General features: G+C 38.9%; 1 protein-coding gene across 3 annotated transcripts in view; it reads left to right on the top strand.

The window, feature by feature from the left end:
* LOC105470295 (solute carrier family 15 member 2) overlaps window positions 1-19,595 on the top strand; it is a 51,988-nt gene that overhangs the window by 29,708 nt on the left and 2,685 nt on the right. For 2 of the 3 annotated variants that reach the window (XM_011722135.3, XM_011722136.3), the window contains 11 exons: window positions 56-142; window positions 321-410; window positions 503-547; window positions 1,980-2,012; window positions 2,573-2,661; window positions 5,369-5,450; window positions 6,033-6,167; window positions 6,597-6,761; window positions 6,916-6,962; window positions 8,434-8,544; window positions 10,486-10,582. In XM_011722135.3, coding sequence (XP_011720437.2) covers window positions 56-142; window positions 321-410; window positions 503-547; window positions 1,980-2,012; window positions 2,573-2,661; window positions 5,369-5,450; window positions 6,033-6,167; window positions 6,597-6,761; window positions 6,916-6,962; window positions 8,434-8,544; window positions 10,486-10,582 — 981 coding nt within the window. Of the gene's footprint in view, window positions 1-55; window positions 143-320; window positions 411-502; window positions 548-1,979; window positions 2,013-2,572; window positions 2,662-5,368; window positions 5,451-6,032; window positions 6,168-6,596; window positions 6,762-6,915; window positions 6,963-8,433; window positions 8,545-9,048; window positions 9,133-10,485; window positions 10,583-19,595 lie in introns of those variants that run through there. The other variant, XM_071092355.1, reaches the window with a different exon arrangement.

The following is a 19,595-nucleotide window of genomic DNA, read 5'->3' as shown; positions in this document are numbered from 1 at the left end:
AGGCAGAGGATGTTTTTCTGTTTGTCTCTCCCATGATGTCTATGCTCTGCCCTAGTTTGCTATTTCCAATCGTTTCAAGAACCGTTCTGGAGACATTCCAAAGCGACAGCACTGGCTAGACTGGGCAGCTGAGAAATATCCAGTAAGTTGGAAATGCAGAAACATCTTATGGCTTGATACAGTCTTTCCTAATGTTCAGAATGATTCTATCCTACTGCATTCAACCTCCTCTCTACTGTTTTTTGGACACTTCTACTTTAAGCAAGAAAGCCACGTACAGAACTTCTTGCATTTCTGCCTATTCTTCCTCCTTTTTGCAGAAGCAACTCATTATGGATGTGAAGGCACTGACCAGGGTACTATTCCTTTATATCCCATTGCCCATGTTCTGGGCTCTTTTGGATCAGCAGGTAAGAATAGTTCTTTTGGACATTACCCCTCCTTACAGCCACTTCCCTCTCACAGGAAAGGGATTTCTCATAATAGGATCTGTTTTTCCTAGGGTTCACGATGGACTTTGCAAGCCATCAGGATGAATGGGAATTTGGTGAGTAGAAGAGATTTTCCAGAGAAGTCTATTATTTTCTTCAACATCCATATTGGGGAAAAATTAATTTCTTTGTGGTTTTGCCTGAAAACTAATAAGATTTTCAGAGAAGTGCTTTTAGCCTGAAGGTACTGTGTAGGCAAAGATAAAGAAAGCTAGTTTAGAAATAAAAACCAGAATCTCCTCTTTAGAAATCAAAACCAGAATCTTCTCTTTAGAAATCAGGAACATAAAGATGAGAAAGTTTCAATGTATAGAAGGAAGTATTGAGAGGCTAGCAAATGAAGTCATACATACCTGGGATAGTGATTTTCTTCTGTCTAAGCCTATCGCAGGGCACAGCAGGGACAGGTTTGAGTGGCGCTACTACACAATTAGTCAATCTCTTCAACAAGGATCACAGGCCAGGCGCGGTGGCTCAAGCCTGTAATCCTAGCACTTTGGGAGGCCGAGACGGGCGGATCACGAGGTCAGGAGATCGAGACCAGCCTGGCTAACACAGTGAAACCCCGTCTCTACTAAAAACAATACAAAAAACTAGCTGGGCGAGGTGGCGGGCGCCTGTAGTCCCAGCTACTCGGGAGGCTGAGGCAGGAGAATGTCGTAAACCCAGGAGGCGGAGCTTGCAGTGAGCTGAGATCCGGCCACTGCACTCCAGCCTGGGCAACAGAGTGAGACTCCGTCTCAAACAAAACAAAACAAAACAAAAAAACAAGGATCACAGCAGAGGACCTGTAGGAAATGGAATATTTTGTATATATGGATATGGAAAGAATGAGAAGGTTATACATATTATTTTCTCTTTTTCCAAACGCCATTCTTTAGCCCACTCAAATAAGGTACCACCTCTGCTCCCAATTGTTCTTTTCCCAGATTAGTATATTATTTTTCTATCTTCTCAGTTTTCAAAAGGACAGAGTAGAATGATACCAGGGTCTTATTAGTCAGTCTATTTGGAGCCTGCAAAATATAATTTTACCTTTTCCCTTCCTCTGGTTGTCTCTTATTTACCATGGTGGTTTTCTTGTTGGCCCTCTGGAGAACAACTTCGGAAACACTATATGTCAGGGAGAGTCTTCACCCTAACCATGATGTCTTGTCCTTCATATTATTGCAACCTAAAACTACAGTTGCTGAGATCAATAAAAATGCACTGACTCTATTTCCTTTCAAGTTAAGGAAAGCATAATACATAGAAAAGAATTTCTCCCTTAGGCCCATCTGCCTGGCAAACATAGCCAGAAGCTTTCCCAAGTCTGTTCCCATCCCCCAAATAATCTTAACAGCAAAATAGTGGCCCTGAACCAAAGACCTGATGAATTTTCTCTCATATGCTTCTCACTTGCTAACTAGCAAAATTATTGATCTAGGCCAACAATTTTTTTTCTTATCTTCAGATATCATCTAAATATAATTTGTTATAATGTTTCAGGGTTTTTTTGTGCTTCAGCCGGACCAGATGCAGGTATGGGACTCTTCTATAGCCATGGGGACTTATTTGTTTCCTTATCTATGCCTCCACCTGCAGTATTAGGATTAACAACCATAATTTGATGCTTTTCTCTTTGTACACTGATAAGGGCCAAGCTTTGACATGAAAACATTCTCTTTAAGCCCCACACTTCTCCTTCAATCCCCTGTTAAGTACTTAATTTGCCACAGGTAAAGTATAAGCATTGGATTTTTTTCCATGTCAAGATAGTATAATGAAAATGTTATAAAAGAAATTGTAAGGCTTGTTTTGTGAGCAATGAAGTCATGAGAGGAAAGAGCTCACAATAAGGCTGGCAGAAAGACAGGCTCAGAGTGAAACTTGTCCCTTGGGATATTTGAAAGCTAAAATGCTATGCAAGGGAAATAGGGTCTTGCGTGTAAATGGACTGAGGAACGTGGAATCATTCTGTACTTACAATGACAAAAGTGTGTGTTGATGTGAGACAGAGTGTACACAAGCAAATGAGTGCAGTACTCACACTCATGAAAGGAGAACATTTGTAGCTAATCCTTTTTATTATGGTGTTACAGGTTCTAAATCCCCTTCTGGTTCTTATCTTCATCCCATTGTTTGACTTTGTCATTTATCGTCTGGTCTCCAAGTGTGGAATTAACTTCTCGTAAGTGTTCACTGTGCCTGTATGGATTACTCTAAATTGACTCAATCTTTCCCCAGTTTGATAAATATTCAATGTCAGTATTTTTCTTAGTGATGATTGGTTTTGGTTTATCATCTATCTGCTTCTATTTTTCCATGTTGGACTAACTGCCTATTGACCCTGAAAAATGGGAATTAGATCTAATTAATGAGAGTCAAAGCCATTACTGTGGATTTAACTGTGTGATATTGAAGGGGCAGGTCTAGGTTTCATGCCAAACCAAAAATATGTGAAATTTAGCTCCTAAATCAACTTTCTTCTTTGTTCTTGAATGTTGTCTCTTCAAAGAAACTCAAGGCCTTTGATGACTACTAATCCCTTTAAATCTCCTGTTGTCCCTATGAAACAAATGGGGAACCTAGTGGGACTGGGAACTGAATTGTTCCCAATTACTGCCTGAAATTTTTTCTACATAGAAGGATTAGTCTTTTTTAGTTTCACAAAAGAAAGTTTCAAGACTTCTTTCATTCTTGATTTAATAGCAATTTCATTTTGATGACCACTTTACCAAATGAAAATGGCCCTTTTTCATCTGTTCATTGAGCAGATGTCGGGAAGTTTAGGACCAAGTGTCATGAAAATATATATCAAGAAAAAACCATTTCCCTCAAAGAGTTTATTACTTAGTAAGGGGGCTAGAGCATATATACACACACACACACACACACACACACACACACACACACACACATATATAAAATGCAACTACTACACAGGCAAAATAAGTGTCCTAAGAAGAGCCTAAGATCAAGTGCCAAGGAGATGTAGAAAAAAAATGTCCTTCCCCTGCCAAGGTCAACAGATTTCTGCAGAGGAAAGTGATGTAAATCATGTACAGCACCTGGCATATGGTATTTGTTCAATAAACCTTGTTGTATTGCCATTATTTTTGGTATTATGACATAGTGAATAGAAAAACCATCATAAGCAAAGATGGAGGTGAGTAAATGTGGTATATCACAGAGAAGAGCAGTTCAATGTGACTCAGGAAAAAGAATAAAGAAGAATGTATGAAGAGGAGTTCTAGAAAATACCTTGAAAAGTAATTGGTCATGGAAACGTGGATTTAAAAAAGAAAAGTAATTGGGATCAAATCAGGAAAAGTCTTTGATACAGTTTGAATATTTGTACCCACCCAAATCTCATGTTGAAATGTAATCCCCAATGTTGGATGTTGGAGGGGGTGTCTAGTGGGAGGTGGTTGGATCATGTGGATGAATTCCTCATGAATGGTTTAGGGCTATCCCGTTGGTGCTGTCCTCATGATAGTGAGTTCTCGTGATATCTGACCATTTAAAAGTGTGCAGTATCTCTCTACCCTTCATTTGCTCCTGCTTTCATCATGTGACATGCCTGTTTCGCCAGAGGGTACAAGCCATAAACATTGATGGCTTCTACATGGTGTTAAGCCTGCAGGCATACAGAGTGCAAGAATGAAGAATGCTTGGCACCCTTCACCTAGATTTCAGAGGCTGTATGAGAAAGCGTGGGTGTTCACACAGAAACCTGCTGCAGGGGTGGAGCCCCCAGAGAGCACCTCTACTAGGGCAGTGTGGAGGTAAAATGTGGGGTTGGAACCCCCTACAGAGTCCCCACAAGGGCACTGCCTAGTGGACCTGTGAGAAGGGGGCCACCATCCTCCAGACCCCAGAATGATAGACCCACTGGCAGCTTGCACCCTGGGCCTGGAAAACCACAGACACTCAACAATCTGTGAGTGCAGCCACAGGGGCTGAACTCTGCAAAGCCACAGGGGAGGAGCTATCCAAGGCCTTGGGAGCCCACCTCTTGTACCGGTGTGCCCTGAATGTGGGACGTGGAGTCAAAGGAGATTATTCTGGAACTTTAAGATTTAATAACTGCCTTGCTGGGTTCAGACTTGCCTGGGGCCTGCAGCCCCTTTGTTTTGGCCACTTTCTCCCTTTTAGGATGGAAATGTTTACCCAGTGCCTATACCACCATTTTATTTGGGGAGTAAATAAGTTGATTTTACAGGCTCGTAGGTGGAAGGGACTTGCCTTATTTCAAATGAGACTTTGGACTTGGGACTTTTGATTGAGTTTGCGCTGGAATGAGTTAAAACTTTGGGGGAAAATTGGGAAGGCATAATTGTATTTTGCAATGTGAGAAGGACATGAGATTTTAGGGGTCTAGAGATGGAATGATATAGTTTGGATATTTGTCCCTGCCAAAATCTCATGTTGAAATGTAATTCCCAATGATAAAGGTGGGGCCTGGTGGGACATGATTGGATCATGGGAGTGAATTCTCATGAAGGGTTTAGCACCATTCCGTGGTGCTATCCTCATGATAGTGAATGAGTTCTCACAAGATCTGGTAATTTAAAAGTGTGTGGCACCTCCCACCTCCTCGCTTGCTTCTGCTTTCACCATGTGACATGCCTATTCCACCTTTGGCTTCTCCCATGATTGAAAGCTCCTTGAGGCTTCACCAGAAGCTGGGAAGATGCTAACACTCTGCTTCCTGTAATGCTGCAGAACCATAAGCCAATTAAACTTCTTTTCTTTATAAATTACCCAATCTCAGGTATTTCTTTATAGAAATGCAAGAACAGCCTAATGCAGTCTTTAATAATAGGCTACAGAGTTTGGATTTCATTCTTAAGAGTCTAAAGTTTAAATGTAATTGTTTCTCCTTTCCACCACAGATCACTTAGGAAAATGGCTGTTGGTATGATCCTAGCATGCCTGGCATTTGCAGTTGCGGCAGCTGTAGAGATCAAAATAAATGTGAGTTCAGTAATTCTTAAGCTCCATGAGGGCAGGATCATATCTTTCTTATTTGCTCTTTTTGACTTGTTCGATCATGATTCCCTGGGACCTAGCACAGTACCTTTTTTATAAGAGGTGTATCGTAAGTATTTGTTATAAATAAGTAGATAGAGTGGTAAAACAGCAATGCAAAATGAGGCCCACCTCCCACCTGAGTGACTTAGAATGTATTTTCAGGGAATTCTCAAACACTAATATCCAAGATAGCCATCTCCTTAGGGAATACAGGCTTATGTGATGCCTTTCTAGATACTCAAGTAAAAACCTTTTGGCAGACTGAATAGCCACTATTACGGATGAGGCCATAGCTGATTCAAAAAGCATGGAGTTTGTAAGCTGGCATTGGTACTTGCTACATTGAACTGATGTTTCCCTCTCCAAACTGCCTTTAGAGTTTTCTAAGCCAAATATTTTTCAAAGGGAGAAAACTCTATCTACTTGGCTAGTGGACTAGGCTGTCAGAAACAACTGAGATATGTGTTGTCATTGTATGTGAAGGATTATTTGTTGGTGATTCTGACATGTATTCTTTGTTCTAAGGAAATGACCCCAGCCCAGCCAGGTCCCCAGGAGGTTTTCCTACAAGTCTTGAATCTGGCAGATGATGAAGTGAAAGTGACAGTGGTAGGAAATGAAAACGATTCTCTGTTGATAGAGTCCATCAAATCCTTTCAGGTGAGGTGTGTACCTGAATGAATTAGAAACTCTGTATGCTATATTGATCTTGATTTTTTCTTAACATTAATTGTATCATAAGCATCTTCCCATGTCTTTAGATAATCTTTGAGCACATGATTTTAATGGGCATATAATATTCCATTCTATAGATATACCATAGTTTATTTAGACATTTCCACATAGGTATTCAGTTTTTATTATTATACATAATCCTATAATGAACATTCTTATTCATAAATATTTATGCATACCTCTGATTATTTCTTAGGGTAGATTCCAAGAAATAAAACGACTTGGTTAAAGAAAGGAATTACTAGGTTGAAAATGTTTGATGAGGTCACCTACTCTGAGATGCTACAATATTGTAATGTCCAATATGGAGTAGAAGGTGTATGTGACCTTCAATTTATGTTCTTCATTTTACAGAAAACACCACAGTATTCCAAACTGCACCTGAAAACAAAAAGCCAGAATTTTCACTTCCACCTGAAATATCACAATTTGTCTCTCTACACTGAGCATTCTGTGCAGGAGAAGAACTGGTACAGTCTTGTCATTCGTGAAGATGGGAACAGTATCTCCAGCATGATGGTAAGTTGAGGGATTGCCTGTGTTTTAAGTTGTCATCTCAAAGTAATATGACTGTCTTATCAACGCTTACCAAGGATCTGCCTGATGATCAAATTTTCTGAGTATAGGTCTTATTTCATCAGCTGTTACTGATTTTTACTTTCCTCTGTTGTAGGTAAAGGATACAGAAAGCAAAACAACCAATGGGATGACAACCGTGAGGTTTGAATGTCAAAGAGATTCCAAGCCACTCTGTTTTCTTGAATCTTGGATCTCTTCTAATCTTTGGGGCTTCATTCTACTTGTTCTGAACAGGAATTCCCTCTCCTAGAGTGCCAGGGGCACTGGTGTCAAAAGGCATTTTCTAGGACAATGAGAAGCAGATAGGCTTCTTTTCTCATGTGGGATTCAAAGATGACCCTATCTGTGTATGCCCCCTGTACTCTGGGGCATAAATTCTTTCTGCTGAATATCTGTTTATCTTGCTTTCAGGAAAATAACTGAGTACTTTTCTCTTTGTGATTGTCAGAGAGAAATTTGGAAGTGAGAAAATAATCCTCCCTTCCTTTTTGATAGTTGAATATATATCTCTTAAAGTATAGTTTTTATTATAAGCCTAAAGAGGCATCATGGTATAGTACACATTTGGAGTCAAAAGACTTAGTTTTGAATCCAGATAAGGCTGAAGGGTGTTGTCAAACGGTGAGGGACAGTTACAGAGATGGAGTACCCAAGAGGACATGTGTTCTCTGTGGCCGGTATTAGACATGAAATGGACAGATACACAGATCTATGGCCACCAAAGTCAAGTGGTTGCTGTTGAGAATAGCATTTTACAGGAGAACTTTTAGTGAAAAGTCTGGATTTCACTGAAGGGTAGGACAGTCATAATAACTTGCTTTTGAATATGTTTCAAAAAAAGTAAACAGCTCAAAATAAGACAAATGGACCTCCAGAGGGGCATTTTCTAGGTCAGTGTAGAATGATCTAAAGTCTAGGAATCAACATTCAGGACTCTAGAGGGAACTGTCCTTCTTATTCCTGGGGTCAGAGACCAAATCAAAAGCTATCAAAACAGAAATGTACCAAAAACCCATCCTGAGAGGACAATCTAGGTGCCAGGTTCAGAAAAACAGAAAGATGGTTCTGGAAGGGTCCAAAGTTTCTGCAGACTCCAAAACAATTATAGCAACCTACTCTGGGCTAGAAGTCTGAGTTTTGCATAAGTCACATTGGGCTTAATTTATAAGAAGTTAAGATATGAGTTTTATGTAAATACTATCATTTCTTTATGCATAATTATCTTATTTTTCTTAGTAAAGTCTCAGTTGATACATTCCACCATTATAAGGGAAATAAATTAGATAGACCTAAGTTGGATTAGTGAGGAAACTCAGATTGCCATGAATGATCATGATAGTGTCCATCTAGCTAGAGGTCTGGTGAGGATGTGAGAGATAAAAGTACAAGAAAAAGAAAGTTAGGGACAGCTAAGACTATGGATTACTTTTTACATATGGGATCATTCATTTGTGTAGTTAACAATATACATTATGTACCTTTTATGTGCCAGCCACTATTCTAGGCACTTAGGCACTGGGGATATAGTTATACCCAAAACATAAAAGGTCCCTACCCTCTTTAATCAGGTGTTCCTGTTTGTTTGATATGTAAATAATATCTCTGCCCTCAGGTTTGTTAACACTTTGCATAAAGGTGTCAACATCTCCCTGAGTAAAGATACCTCTCTCAATGTTGGTGAAGACTATGGTGTGTCTGCGTATAGAACAGTGCAAAGAGGAGAGTAAGTGCATTGCCCCTGTGGACATTTTACTTTCGTCAATAATTGTTTTTGAGTGCTATCTTTGTATATAGGTGGGGAATTTAGGTGCATGTGGGCTAATTTTGTTTTTGTTTTTGTTTTTTGGTTTTTTTTTTTGAGACGGAGTCTCACTCTGTCGCTTAGGCTGGGATGCAGTGGCGCAATCTCCACTCATTGCAAGCTCCGCCTCCCGGGTTCATGCCATTCTCCTGCCTCAGCCTCCAGTGTAGCTGGGACTACAGGCGCCCACCATCGCGTCCGGCTAATTTTTGTATTTTTAGTAGAGATGGGGTTTCACCGTGTTAGCCAGGATGGTCTCGATCTCCTGACCTCGTGATCCGCCCGTCTCGGCCTCCCAAAGTGCTGGGATTACAGGCGTGAGCCATCACGCCTGGCCTGCATGTGGGCTAATTTTGAGTGTAGAAGCACTCCTGATCTTTTCCAACTCTTGCTTCCTTCCCTCAGTCTCACTTTTTTTCTGCACAGATATGTTGAGATCACGATTGCTGTGAAGACCACACTATATAGTTAACACAGCCCATCTCTGTATAGTTAACACAGTCCATCTCTGTGAGTTTCTCAAAGTTTATTATTGGTTTCCATTTCTACTGAAGAATGTACTTTGGTACCTTGAATTGGCACTTCATTACTTACAGCTTATCTTCTCAGGTTCACTGTTATAGCCTGTTCTACTAGGTCATAAGATTTGCATGAGGAAAGTTCACATGGTACTTAAGTTCACAAAAGAATATGATTTGTAACTACTTTATTTAGGTTGAATATTTTAGAAAATACCTGACAGGCAATAAAGAGCTCAAATCAGGGACAGAAGCCTGGCATGAAAATAACCCACTCCAAGAAACATTTCTCTTCAAAGATAATTAGTAGCTTCACTGCTTTCCTCACCATCAGTAGAGAGATGAGATCATTTTCACCTGGAGATGTGAATGCTTTTCTTTTTTTTTTGAAAATTACCAAATTTTTATTTTTCAAAGTTTTCAAATTTGCTTTGCTTGGTCTAGCTCATGAAATAAATCAAAAGTAGCAAGACCTCCACCTCTAAAATAATGATAATAATCATGATAACCTCAAAGGAAAAAAGAAACAAATATTTTTTAAGAAGAAAAAGTATTGTTAAATAGGATTATTGTGCACTGAGAAAACTCAGGAGACTCATTAAATCTGTGAAATAATTTTAAAATACGAAATGCAAATCAAAACCACAGTGAGATACCATCTCACACCAGTTAGAATGGCAATCATTAAAAAGTCAGGAAACAACAGGTGCTGGAGAGGATGTGGAGAAATAGGAACACTTTTACACTGTTGGTGGGATTGTAAACTAGTTCAACCATTATGGAAAACAGTATGGCGATTCCTCAAGGATCTAGAACTAGATGTACCATATGACCCAGCCATCCCATTACTGGGGATATACCCAAAGGATTATAAATCATGCTGCTATAAAGACACATGCACACGTATGTTTATTGCGGCACTATTTACAATAGCAAAGACTTGGAATCAACCCAAATGTCCATCAGTGACAGACTGGATTAAGAAAATGTGGTACATATACACCATGGAATACTATGCAGCCATAAAAAAGGATGAGTTTGTATCCTTTGTAGGGACATGGATGCAGCTGGAAACCATCATTCTTAGCAAACTATCACAAGAACAGAAAACCAAACACCGCATGTTCTCACTTATAGGTGGGAACTGAACAATGAGATCACTTGGACTCGGGAAGGGGAACATCACACACCGGGGCCTATCATGGGGAGGGGGGAGGGGGGAGGGGGGAGGGATTGCACTGGGAGTTATACCTGATGTAAATGACGAGTTGATGGGTGCTGACGAGTTGGTGAATGCTTTTCTAAGCCGTGATATTTATTCTAACCTAAATTCATCCTGTTCCAGATACCCTGCAGTGCATTGTAGAACAGAAGATAAGAACTTTTCTCTGAATTTGGGTCTACTAGACTTTGGTGCAGCATATCTGTTTGTTATTACTAATGTAAGTAGCTCACAGCCACCTCCTCACCCTCTCTCCATATATATCTCCTGGGATCCTCTAGGCAGAAAACAAAAGAGAAGACTCTGTGGCAAAGCAGACACATATATTTATTTCTAGTGTAAGATGACAGGTTCTACAGTGACTTTATTTAGTTTTATTTTTATTTTTTTAGACGGAGTTTCACTCTCGTCGCCCAGGCTGGCATGCAGTGGCATGATCTCGGCTCACTACAACCTCTGCCTCCTGGGTTCAAGCGATTCTCCTGCCTCAGCCTCCGGAGTAGCTGGGATTACAGGCACCCACGACCACGCCCAGCTAATTTTTGTATTTTTAGTAGAGATGGGGTTTTGCCATGTTGGCCAGGCTGGTCTCGAACTCCTGACCTCAGGTAATCCACCTGCCTCAGCCTCCCAAAGTGCTGGGATTGCAAGCATGAGTCACCGCACCTGGCTCTACATGACTTTAGAAAGCCCACTGTCTCTGTAGGGGATGTTAAGAGATAACATCAACAACAAGCAAAGGGTCTTGGGGAAGGAGAGACATAATTTATCTTGAGCCATCACTGTGAGATGCCACGGCCTGCTCCAGTCTCATTATGTCTCCAAGCAAACAACAGTGATTTATGAAAAAGTATTCATGTCTTCTTGACCAGCTTCATATGCAGATCTTCTCACTCTCTGGAAATTTGATCTGCTAACATGTCACAGTCTGAAATGCTGAAACTGATAGTAATGTCAATCTCTACACAAAGTTTGGGGATCAGTTAATTGTGGTCTGTCAAAAACAGTTGTCCTAGCAGTCAGGGCAGGGTACCTCTGATTTTAATTTTGATGTCAATCTTGACTTTAATTTTGTTATTTTATTACTATTCACACTGTATTAAAGACTAAAAGATAGTGAATAAGAAAAAGAGAGAACATTTCTGGAGGTTTGATGAGAACCCGATCTAAAAAGTTCTATTTATTTTACTAATTAATTAATTTAATTAACTTGATCCCTTTGGTGTGCCATTTTTATAACAGTTTTATTGAGATATAATTCATATACCATAAAATTCACCCACTTAAAGTATCCAATGATTTTAAATATATTAGTATAGTCAATATATGTTAATAAGTATTCATTATATAGAAGGAATATATATCCAATAATATATATTCAATGGCTTTTACTATATTCACAGATTTGTGCCATTTAGGAACACTTTTTGTCACCCCTCTCAAAAATAACGTACCCATTAGCAGCCATTCCCCATTTCCTCTTAAACCACTAGTCTACTTTGTCTATAAATTCTTCTATTCTGGACATGTCATGTAAATGGAATCATATAATATGTGCTATTTTGTGTCTGGCTTCTTTCACTTAGCATGTTTTTCAAGGCTCTTCCATGTTGTAGCATGTATCAGTGTTTCATTTCTTTTTATTGACGGGTAATATTCCATTGCATGGATATAATACATTTTATTTATTTATCAATTGATGTACATTTGAATTGTTTTTACCTTTTGACTCTTGGGAATAATGCTGTTATGAACATTCATGTACAAGTTTTTATGTGGACATATGTTTTCATTTCTTTTGGATAGGTAACTAGCAGTGGAATTTCTGGCTCACATGGTGACTCTATGTTTAACCATTTGTGGACTTTTCCAAAGTGACTGCACTGTTTACATTTCCACCAATCATGTGTATGAGTTGCAGTTTTTCTACATCTTCACCAACACTTGTTTTCTGTCTTTTTATTATAGCCACTCTAGTGTGGATGTGAAATGGCATCTCATTGTGGTTTTCATTGCCATTCCCCTGATGGCTAAAGATTTGGAGCATTTTTTCTTGTCTTTATCAGTCATTTGTATATTTTCTTTGAAGAAGTATCTCTTCAGATCCTCTGCCTAATTTCTAATTGGGGTATTTGTATTTTTTATTAGTTGTAAGCATTCATTATATATTTTTAGATATATCTGTTATCATATATAATTTGCAAAATCTCACATTCAATAGGTTGTCTTTTAACTTTCTTGATGGTATCTGTTGAAGTAGAAAAATTTTTAATTATGATGAAGTTCAATTTATTTTTTCTTCGGTTGATTGTGTGTTTGATGCCATACCTAATCCAAAGAATCTGTGCCTATGTTTTCTTCTAAGAGTTTTAGAGTTAATTCATTTTGAGATAAATTTTGCATATGGTATAAGGTAGGGGGTCCAGTCTCATTCTTTTGTATGTGTATATCTAGTTGTCCCAGGGCAATTTCTGGAAAAGACTATTCTTCCCATATTAAATGGTCTTGACATTTGTGTCAAAATTCAATTGATCATAAATGTAAGGCCATTTTTCTGGACTCTTAATTCCATTCCATTGATCTGTATGTTTATCCTTGTGCAGTACCATACTGTCTTAATTACTGTTGCTTTATAGTAAGATTTGAATTCAAAGAGTATGAGTCTCCAGTCTTCTTCTTTTTTAAGATTGGTCTGCCCATTGTGGGTCCCATGAATTTTCATATGAATTTTAGGATCATCGTAAGATCAGAAGCCAGCTGGGATTTTGATAGGGATTTCACTGAGTCTGAAGATCATTTTAGGGAATAGTATTGCCATATTAACAATATTAAGTCTTCTGGTCTGTGAACATGAGATGTCTTTCTATTTACTTAGGTCTTCTTTAATTTTTTTCAACAATTTTTTGTAGTTTATTTTATTTAGACATGAGGTCTCATTCTGTGGCCCAGGCTGGAGCACAGTGGCACCATCATAGCTCACTGTAGCCTTGAATTCCTGGGCTCAAATGACACTCCTGCCTCAGCCTCCTGAGTAGCTAGGACTACAGGCATGTACCACTGCTCCTGGTTAATTTTTTTTTTTTGTAGAGATTGGGGTCTTGCTATGTTGACCATGCTGATCTCAAACTCCTGGCCTCAAGCAATCCTCCTGCCTTGGCTTTCCAAAGTGCTAGGATTACAGGTGTGAGCCGTCATGCCCAGACTAAGGTTCCTTTTTAGAGACAGGGTCTTGCTATGTTGCCCAGGCTGGTCTCTAACTTCTGGCCTCAAGTGATCCTCTCTCCTCATTCTCCTGAGTAGCTGAGATTATAGGCATGAACCGCTATGCACAGAACAAGTTATTTTCAGAGTATACATTTTACATTTATTTTGTTAAATTTATTCCTACTTACTTTATTCATTTTGAAGCTGTGGTTAATGGAATCCTTTTCTTAATCTCATTTTCAAATTTTTCTTTGCAAATTACAGAGCTACAGTTGACTTTTGTATATTGATTTTGCATTGTGCAATCTTGCTGAACTTATTTGTTAGTGCTAATGGGTTTTTTTAGTGGATCCCTTAGGCCTTCTACATAAAAGATCATATCATCAGCAAATAGAGATAGCTTTACTTTTTCATTTTCAATCTGGATGCTTTTTATTTCTTTTCCTTGTCAGTTGCTCTGGCAGGAACCTCTAGTACAATATTGAATAGAAGTGGTGAAAGCATTTATACTTTTAGGGGGAGAGCATTCAGTCTTTTATCGTTAAGTGTGTAACCTGTGGATTTTTCATAGATACTCTGTCAGACTGAGAAAGTTCCTTTCTATTCCTAGTTTGTTGGAGAGTTTTCTGTTTGTTTTACCATGAACAGGAGTTGAATTTTATACATCTTTTCCTGCATTTATTGAGATGGTAATGTGTTTTTGTCCCTTATTTTACTGATATAGTGTATCACAACAATTGATTTTCAGATATTAAACCAACCTAATTCTATTAACCTCCTCCTCCACCTTCTTCTCCTCCTCCTTCTTTCTTCTTCTCTTTTAGAAATAGGGTCTCGCCCTGTTGCCCATGATGAAGTGCAGTGCTGCAATCATAGTTCACCGTAGGCTGAAACTCCTGGGCTCAAGTGATCCTTCTGTCTCAGCCTTTCAAGTAGCTGGGACTACAGACATGTCCTACCCTGATGAATTAATTAAAAAAAATTTTTTTTTTAAAGAGAAGAGGTCTCACTATGTTGACCAAGCTGGTCTTTAACTCCTGGACTCAAGCGATTCTTCTACCTCAACCTCAATCCAAGTGCTTGGATTACAGGCATTAACCACTGCGCCTGGCTATAATTCTATTAATTTTCTAGGGCTGCTGTAACAAAGCACTACAAGCTGAGTGGCTTATGGGATAGAAATGCATTGTCTCACAATTATGGTGGCTAGAAGTCTGAGATGAAGGTATTGGTAGGTTTGGTTCCTTCTGAGGGCTGTGAATAATCTGTTCCATGCTTCTGCCATGGCTTCTGGCAATTTGCTGGAAATATTTGGTATTCCTTGGTGTATAGAAGAATCATCCTAATATCTACTTTCATCTTCACATGGTGTTCTTCCTATGTATCCGACTGTGTCCAAATTTACCCCCGTTTTAATAAGGATAACTGTCATTGGATTAGACCCACCCTAATGACCTTATTTCAACGTTACTAATTACATATATAACAAACCTGTTTCCCAATAAGTTTATATTCTGAGGTACCTGATTTTAGGACTTCAACATATGAGTTTTGGGGGACATGATTCAGCCCATAATGCTTGTGTTCCTGGTGTTATTCCATTTTCTGTTTCTTCTGTCTCTCATATGCCACTCAAGATAGAGGCCATATGTATTGTTTCTGAATACCAGGATCTAATAAGCATCTACAGTAGAGGCCATAAATTGTGGGTCTGGAGGCCCAATTTCTTTCATAGTCCTGTCTTGTTTGGCCTGCACAGTATTGACAAAAATAACAAAAGAATTAATTGCCAATAAATTCAAGAGATTACAGCTAAGAAGTTGTATTACTAACATTTCTTGGGAATAAAAAAACAGAAGATTTCCTAACAGCTATTACTGTGTCAACTGTCTGGTGCTGTAGTGGCTGTGCCCTTTAGATGGGACCTGTGCTGTCCAGTTCATCATAGGCCTCATCATTTCCTTGCAGCCTCTTTCATTTACTTAATTACCTGCCTATGAACATGTAAGTATCTGACTTTGATTTAGAAGCTCTGGCCATAGTCTCTTCTTATTTTGAGAAAACACAAACAGATGCCTAGGTATTATTTACACTGTCAACTAAAGGAAAAGAAGATTCCCTTATCTTACTATTTTAGACCCAGTGACCATTTGATTCAGAGGGTTAAGGGCATTTAGATGTCAAAGACTTTTCATCTGAAGGACTTTTGACCATGATATTTTAACTATGCTGTTTTGTCTCATGTATCTGGATATTACACCTAATTCCTGATAACAGTTTTACTTCAAGAAATATATTCATATGGTTAGGCTTTGTGTCCCCACCCAAATCTCATCTTGAATTATAATCCCCATAATCCCCACATGTCTAGGGAGAGACTTGGTGGGAGGTGATTGGATCTTGGAGGCGCTTTCCCCAATCCTGTTCTTATGATAGTGAGCGACTTCTTATGAGATATGATGGTTTTATAAGGAGCTCTTCCCCCTTTGCTCCTCACTCTTCTCTCTCCTGCCACCATCTGAGAAGGTCCAAGCTTGCTTCCCCTTCACCTTCTGCCATGATTGTAGGTTTCCTGAGGCCTCCCCAGTCATGTGGAATTGTGCGTCAATTAAACCTCTTTCCTTTATAAATTACCCAGCATTGGGCAGTACTTTACAGCAGTGTGAAAAAGGACTAATACATATATATAATTTTTTCTTCTGTTTTCTTTTTGAGCCCCTTCAATAAATATACATATAATTTTCAAAATGTTGTTTCATTTGTAATAAAAGATATTAGTAGATATAATCTACATAAAACCAACCATAGATAAAAACATAAATACAGTTAAAGTACTTTTACACCAAAGAAACAAAAGTTGATTGTGGAATCACATATATTTGGTAATATTAACAAAAACTTCACCCTGAAAAAAATCTCTTTTGAACCAAAATTTTACAGAAAAGATACATCTTTTTTTTTTATTATTATACTTTATGTTCTAGGGTACATGTGCACAATGTGCAGGTTTGTTACATATGTATACATGTGCTGTGTTGGTGTGCTGCACCCATTAACTAGTCATTTACATTAGGTATATCTCCCAATGCTATCCCTCCCCTCTTCCCCCACCTCACAACAGGCCCTGGTGTGTGATGTTCCCCTTCCTGTGTCCAAGTGATCTCATTGTTCAATTCCCATCTATGAGTGAGAACATGCGGTGTTTGGTTTTCTGTTCTTACAATAGTTGGCTGAGAATGATGGTTTCCAGCTGCATCCATGTCCCTACAAAAGACATGAACTCATCCTTTTTATGGCTGCATAGTATTCCATGGTGTATATGTGCCACATTTTCTTAATCCAGTCTGTCATTGATGGACATTTGGGTTGGCTCCAAGTCTTTGCTATTGTGAATAGTGTTGCAGTAAACATGTGCATGTGTCTTTATAGCAGCATGATTTATAATCCTTGGGTATACACCCAGTAATGGGATGGCTGGGTCAAATGGTATTTCTAGTTCTAGATCCTTGAGGAATCACCACACTGTCTTCCACAATGGTTGAACTAGTTTACAATCCCACCAACAGTGTAAAAGTGTTCCTATTTCTCCACATCCTCTCCAGCACCTATTGTTTCCTGACTTTTTAATGATTGCCATTCTAACTGGTGTGAGATAGTATTCATTGTGGTTTTGATTTGCATTTCTCTGATGGCTAGTGATGATGAGCATTTTTTCATGTGTCTATTGGCTGCAGAAATGTCTTCTTTTGAGAAGTGTCTGTTCATATCCTTTGCCCACTGTTTGATGGAGTTGTTTGCTTTTTTCTTGTAAATTTGTTTGAGTTCTTTGTAGGTTCTGGATATTAGCCCTTTGTCAGATGAGTAGATTGCAAAAATATTCTCCCATTCTGTAGGTTGCCTGTTCACTCTGATGGTAGTTTCTTTTGCTGTGCAGAAGCTCTTTAGTTTAATTAGATCCCATTTGTCAATTTTGGCTTTTGTTGCCATTGCTTTTGGTGTTTTAGACATGAAGCCCTATTGCTTTTGGTGTTTTAGACATGAAGCCCTTGCCCACACCTATGTTCTGAATGATATTGCCTAGGTTTTCTTCTAGGGTTTTTATGGTTTTAGGTCTAACATTTTAGTTTCTCATCCATCTTGAATTAATTTTTGTATAAGGAGTAGGAAAGGATCCAGTTTCTGCTTTCTACTTATGGCTAGCCAGTTTTCCCAGCACCATGTATTAAATAGGGAATCCTTTCCCTATTGCTTGTTTTTGTCAGATTTGTCAAAGATCAGATGGTTGTAGATGTGTGGTATTATTACTGAGGGCTCTGTTCTTTTCCATTTGTCTATATCACTGTTTTGGTACCAGTATCATGCTGTTTTGGTTACTGTAGCTTTGTAATATAGTTTGAAGTCAGTTAGTGTGATACCTCCAGCTTTGTTCTTTTGACTTAGGATTGTCTTGGCAATGCAGGCTCTTTTTTGGTTCCATATGAACTTTAAACTAGTTTTTTCCAATTCTGTGAAGAATTGGTAGCTTAATGGGGATGCCATTGAATCTATAAATTACCTTGGGCAGTATGGCCATTTTCACGATATTGATTCTTCCTATCCATGAGCATGGAATGTTCTTCCATTTGTTTGCATCCTCTTTTATTTCACTGAGCAGTGGTTTGTAGTTCTCCTTGAAGAGGTCCTTCACACCCCTTGTAAGTTGGATTCCTGGGGATTTTATTCTCTTTGAAGCAATTGTGAATGGGAGTTCATTCATGATTTGGCTCTCTGTTTGTCTATTATTGGTGTGTAAGAATGCCTGTGAGTTTTGCACATTGATTTTGTATCCTGAGACTTTGCTGAAGTTGCTTATCGGCTAGAGGAGATTTTGGACTGAGATGATGGGGTTTTCTAAATATACAATCATGTCATCTACAAACAGGGACAATCTGACTTCTTCTTTTCCTAACTGAATACCCTTTATTTATTTATTTCAGGCCTGATTGCCCTGGCCAGAACTTCCAACACTATGTTGAATAGGAGTGGTGAGAGAGGGCATCCCTGTCTTGTGCCAGTTTTTAAGGGGAATGCTTCCAGTTTTTGCCCATTCAGTATGATATTGGCTGTGGGTTTGTCATAAATAGCTCTTAGTATTTTGAGATACATTCCATCAATACAGAATTTATTGAGAATTTTTAGCATGAAGGGCTGTTGAATTTTGTCAAAAGCCTTTTCTACATCTATTGAGATAATCATGTGGTTTTTGTCTTTGGTTCTGTCTATATGCTGGATTACGTTTATTGATATGCATATGTTGAACCAGCCTTGCACCTCAGGGATGAAGCCCACTTGATCATGGTGGATAAGCTTTTTGATATACTGCTGGATTCGGTTTGCCTGTATTTTACTGAGGATTTTTGCATCGATGTTCAGCAGGGATATTGATCTAAAATTCTCTTTTTTTGTTGAGTCTCTGCCAGGCTTTGGTATCAGGATGATGTTGACCTCATAAAATGAGTTACGGAGGATTCCCTCTTTTTCTATTGATTGGAGTCATTTCAGAAGGAATGGTACCAGCTCCTCCTTGTACCTCTGGTAGAATTCAACTGTGAATCCGTCTGGTCCTGGACTTTTTTTGGTTGGTAGGCTAGCAGGCTCTGAAATTGAGAAAAAATACATCTTTTTGACAAAATTTGAATGTGTAAATTTTGAGTTAAAAAATAATGGCTTGGGCCAGGCACTGTGGCTCATGCCTGTAACCCCAGCACTTTGGGAGGCCAAAGAAGGTGGGTTGCTTGAAGCCAGGAGCTCGAGACTAGCTTGGTCAACATAATGACACTCCATCTCTACAAAAAAAAATTCAACATTTTAAGTTAGCTAGGTATGGTGGCACATACCTGTAGTCCCAGCTACTTGGGAGACTGAGGCAGAAGGATTGCTTGAGCCCAGGAGTTTGAGGCTACAGTGAGCTGTGATTGTGCTGCTGCACTTCAAACTGGGTGACAGAGCAAGATCCTGTCTCAAAAAAGAAAAAAGCCAATGAAGATAAA

Source organism: Macaca nemestrina, chromosome 2 (genome assembly GCF_043159975.1).
Source record: "Macaca nemestrina isolate mMacNem1 chromosome 2, mMacNem.hap1, whole genome shotgun sequence".
Taxonomy (NCBI): domain Eukaryota; kingdom Metazoa; phylum Chordata; class Mammalia; order Primates; family Cercopithecidae; genus Macaca; species Macaca nemestrina.
Note: the sequence above shows the minus strand (reverse complement) of the source record. Positions and strands in the feature narration are given on the sequence as shown.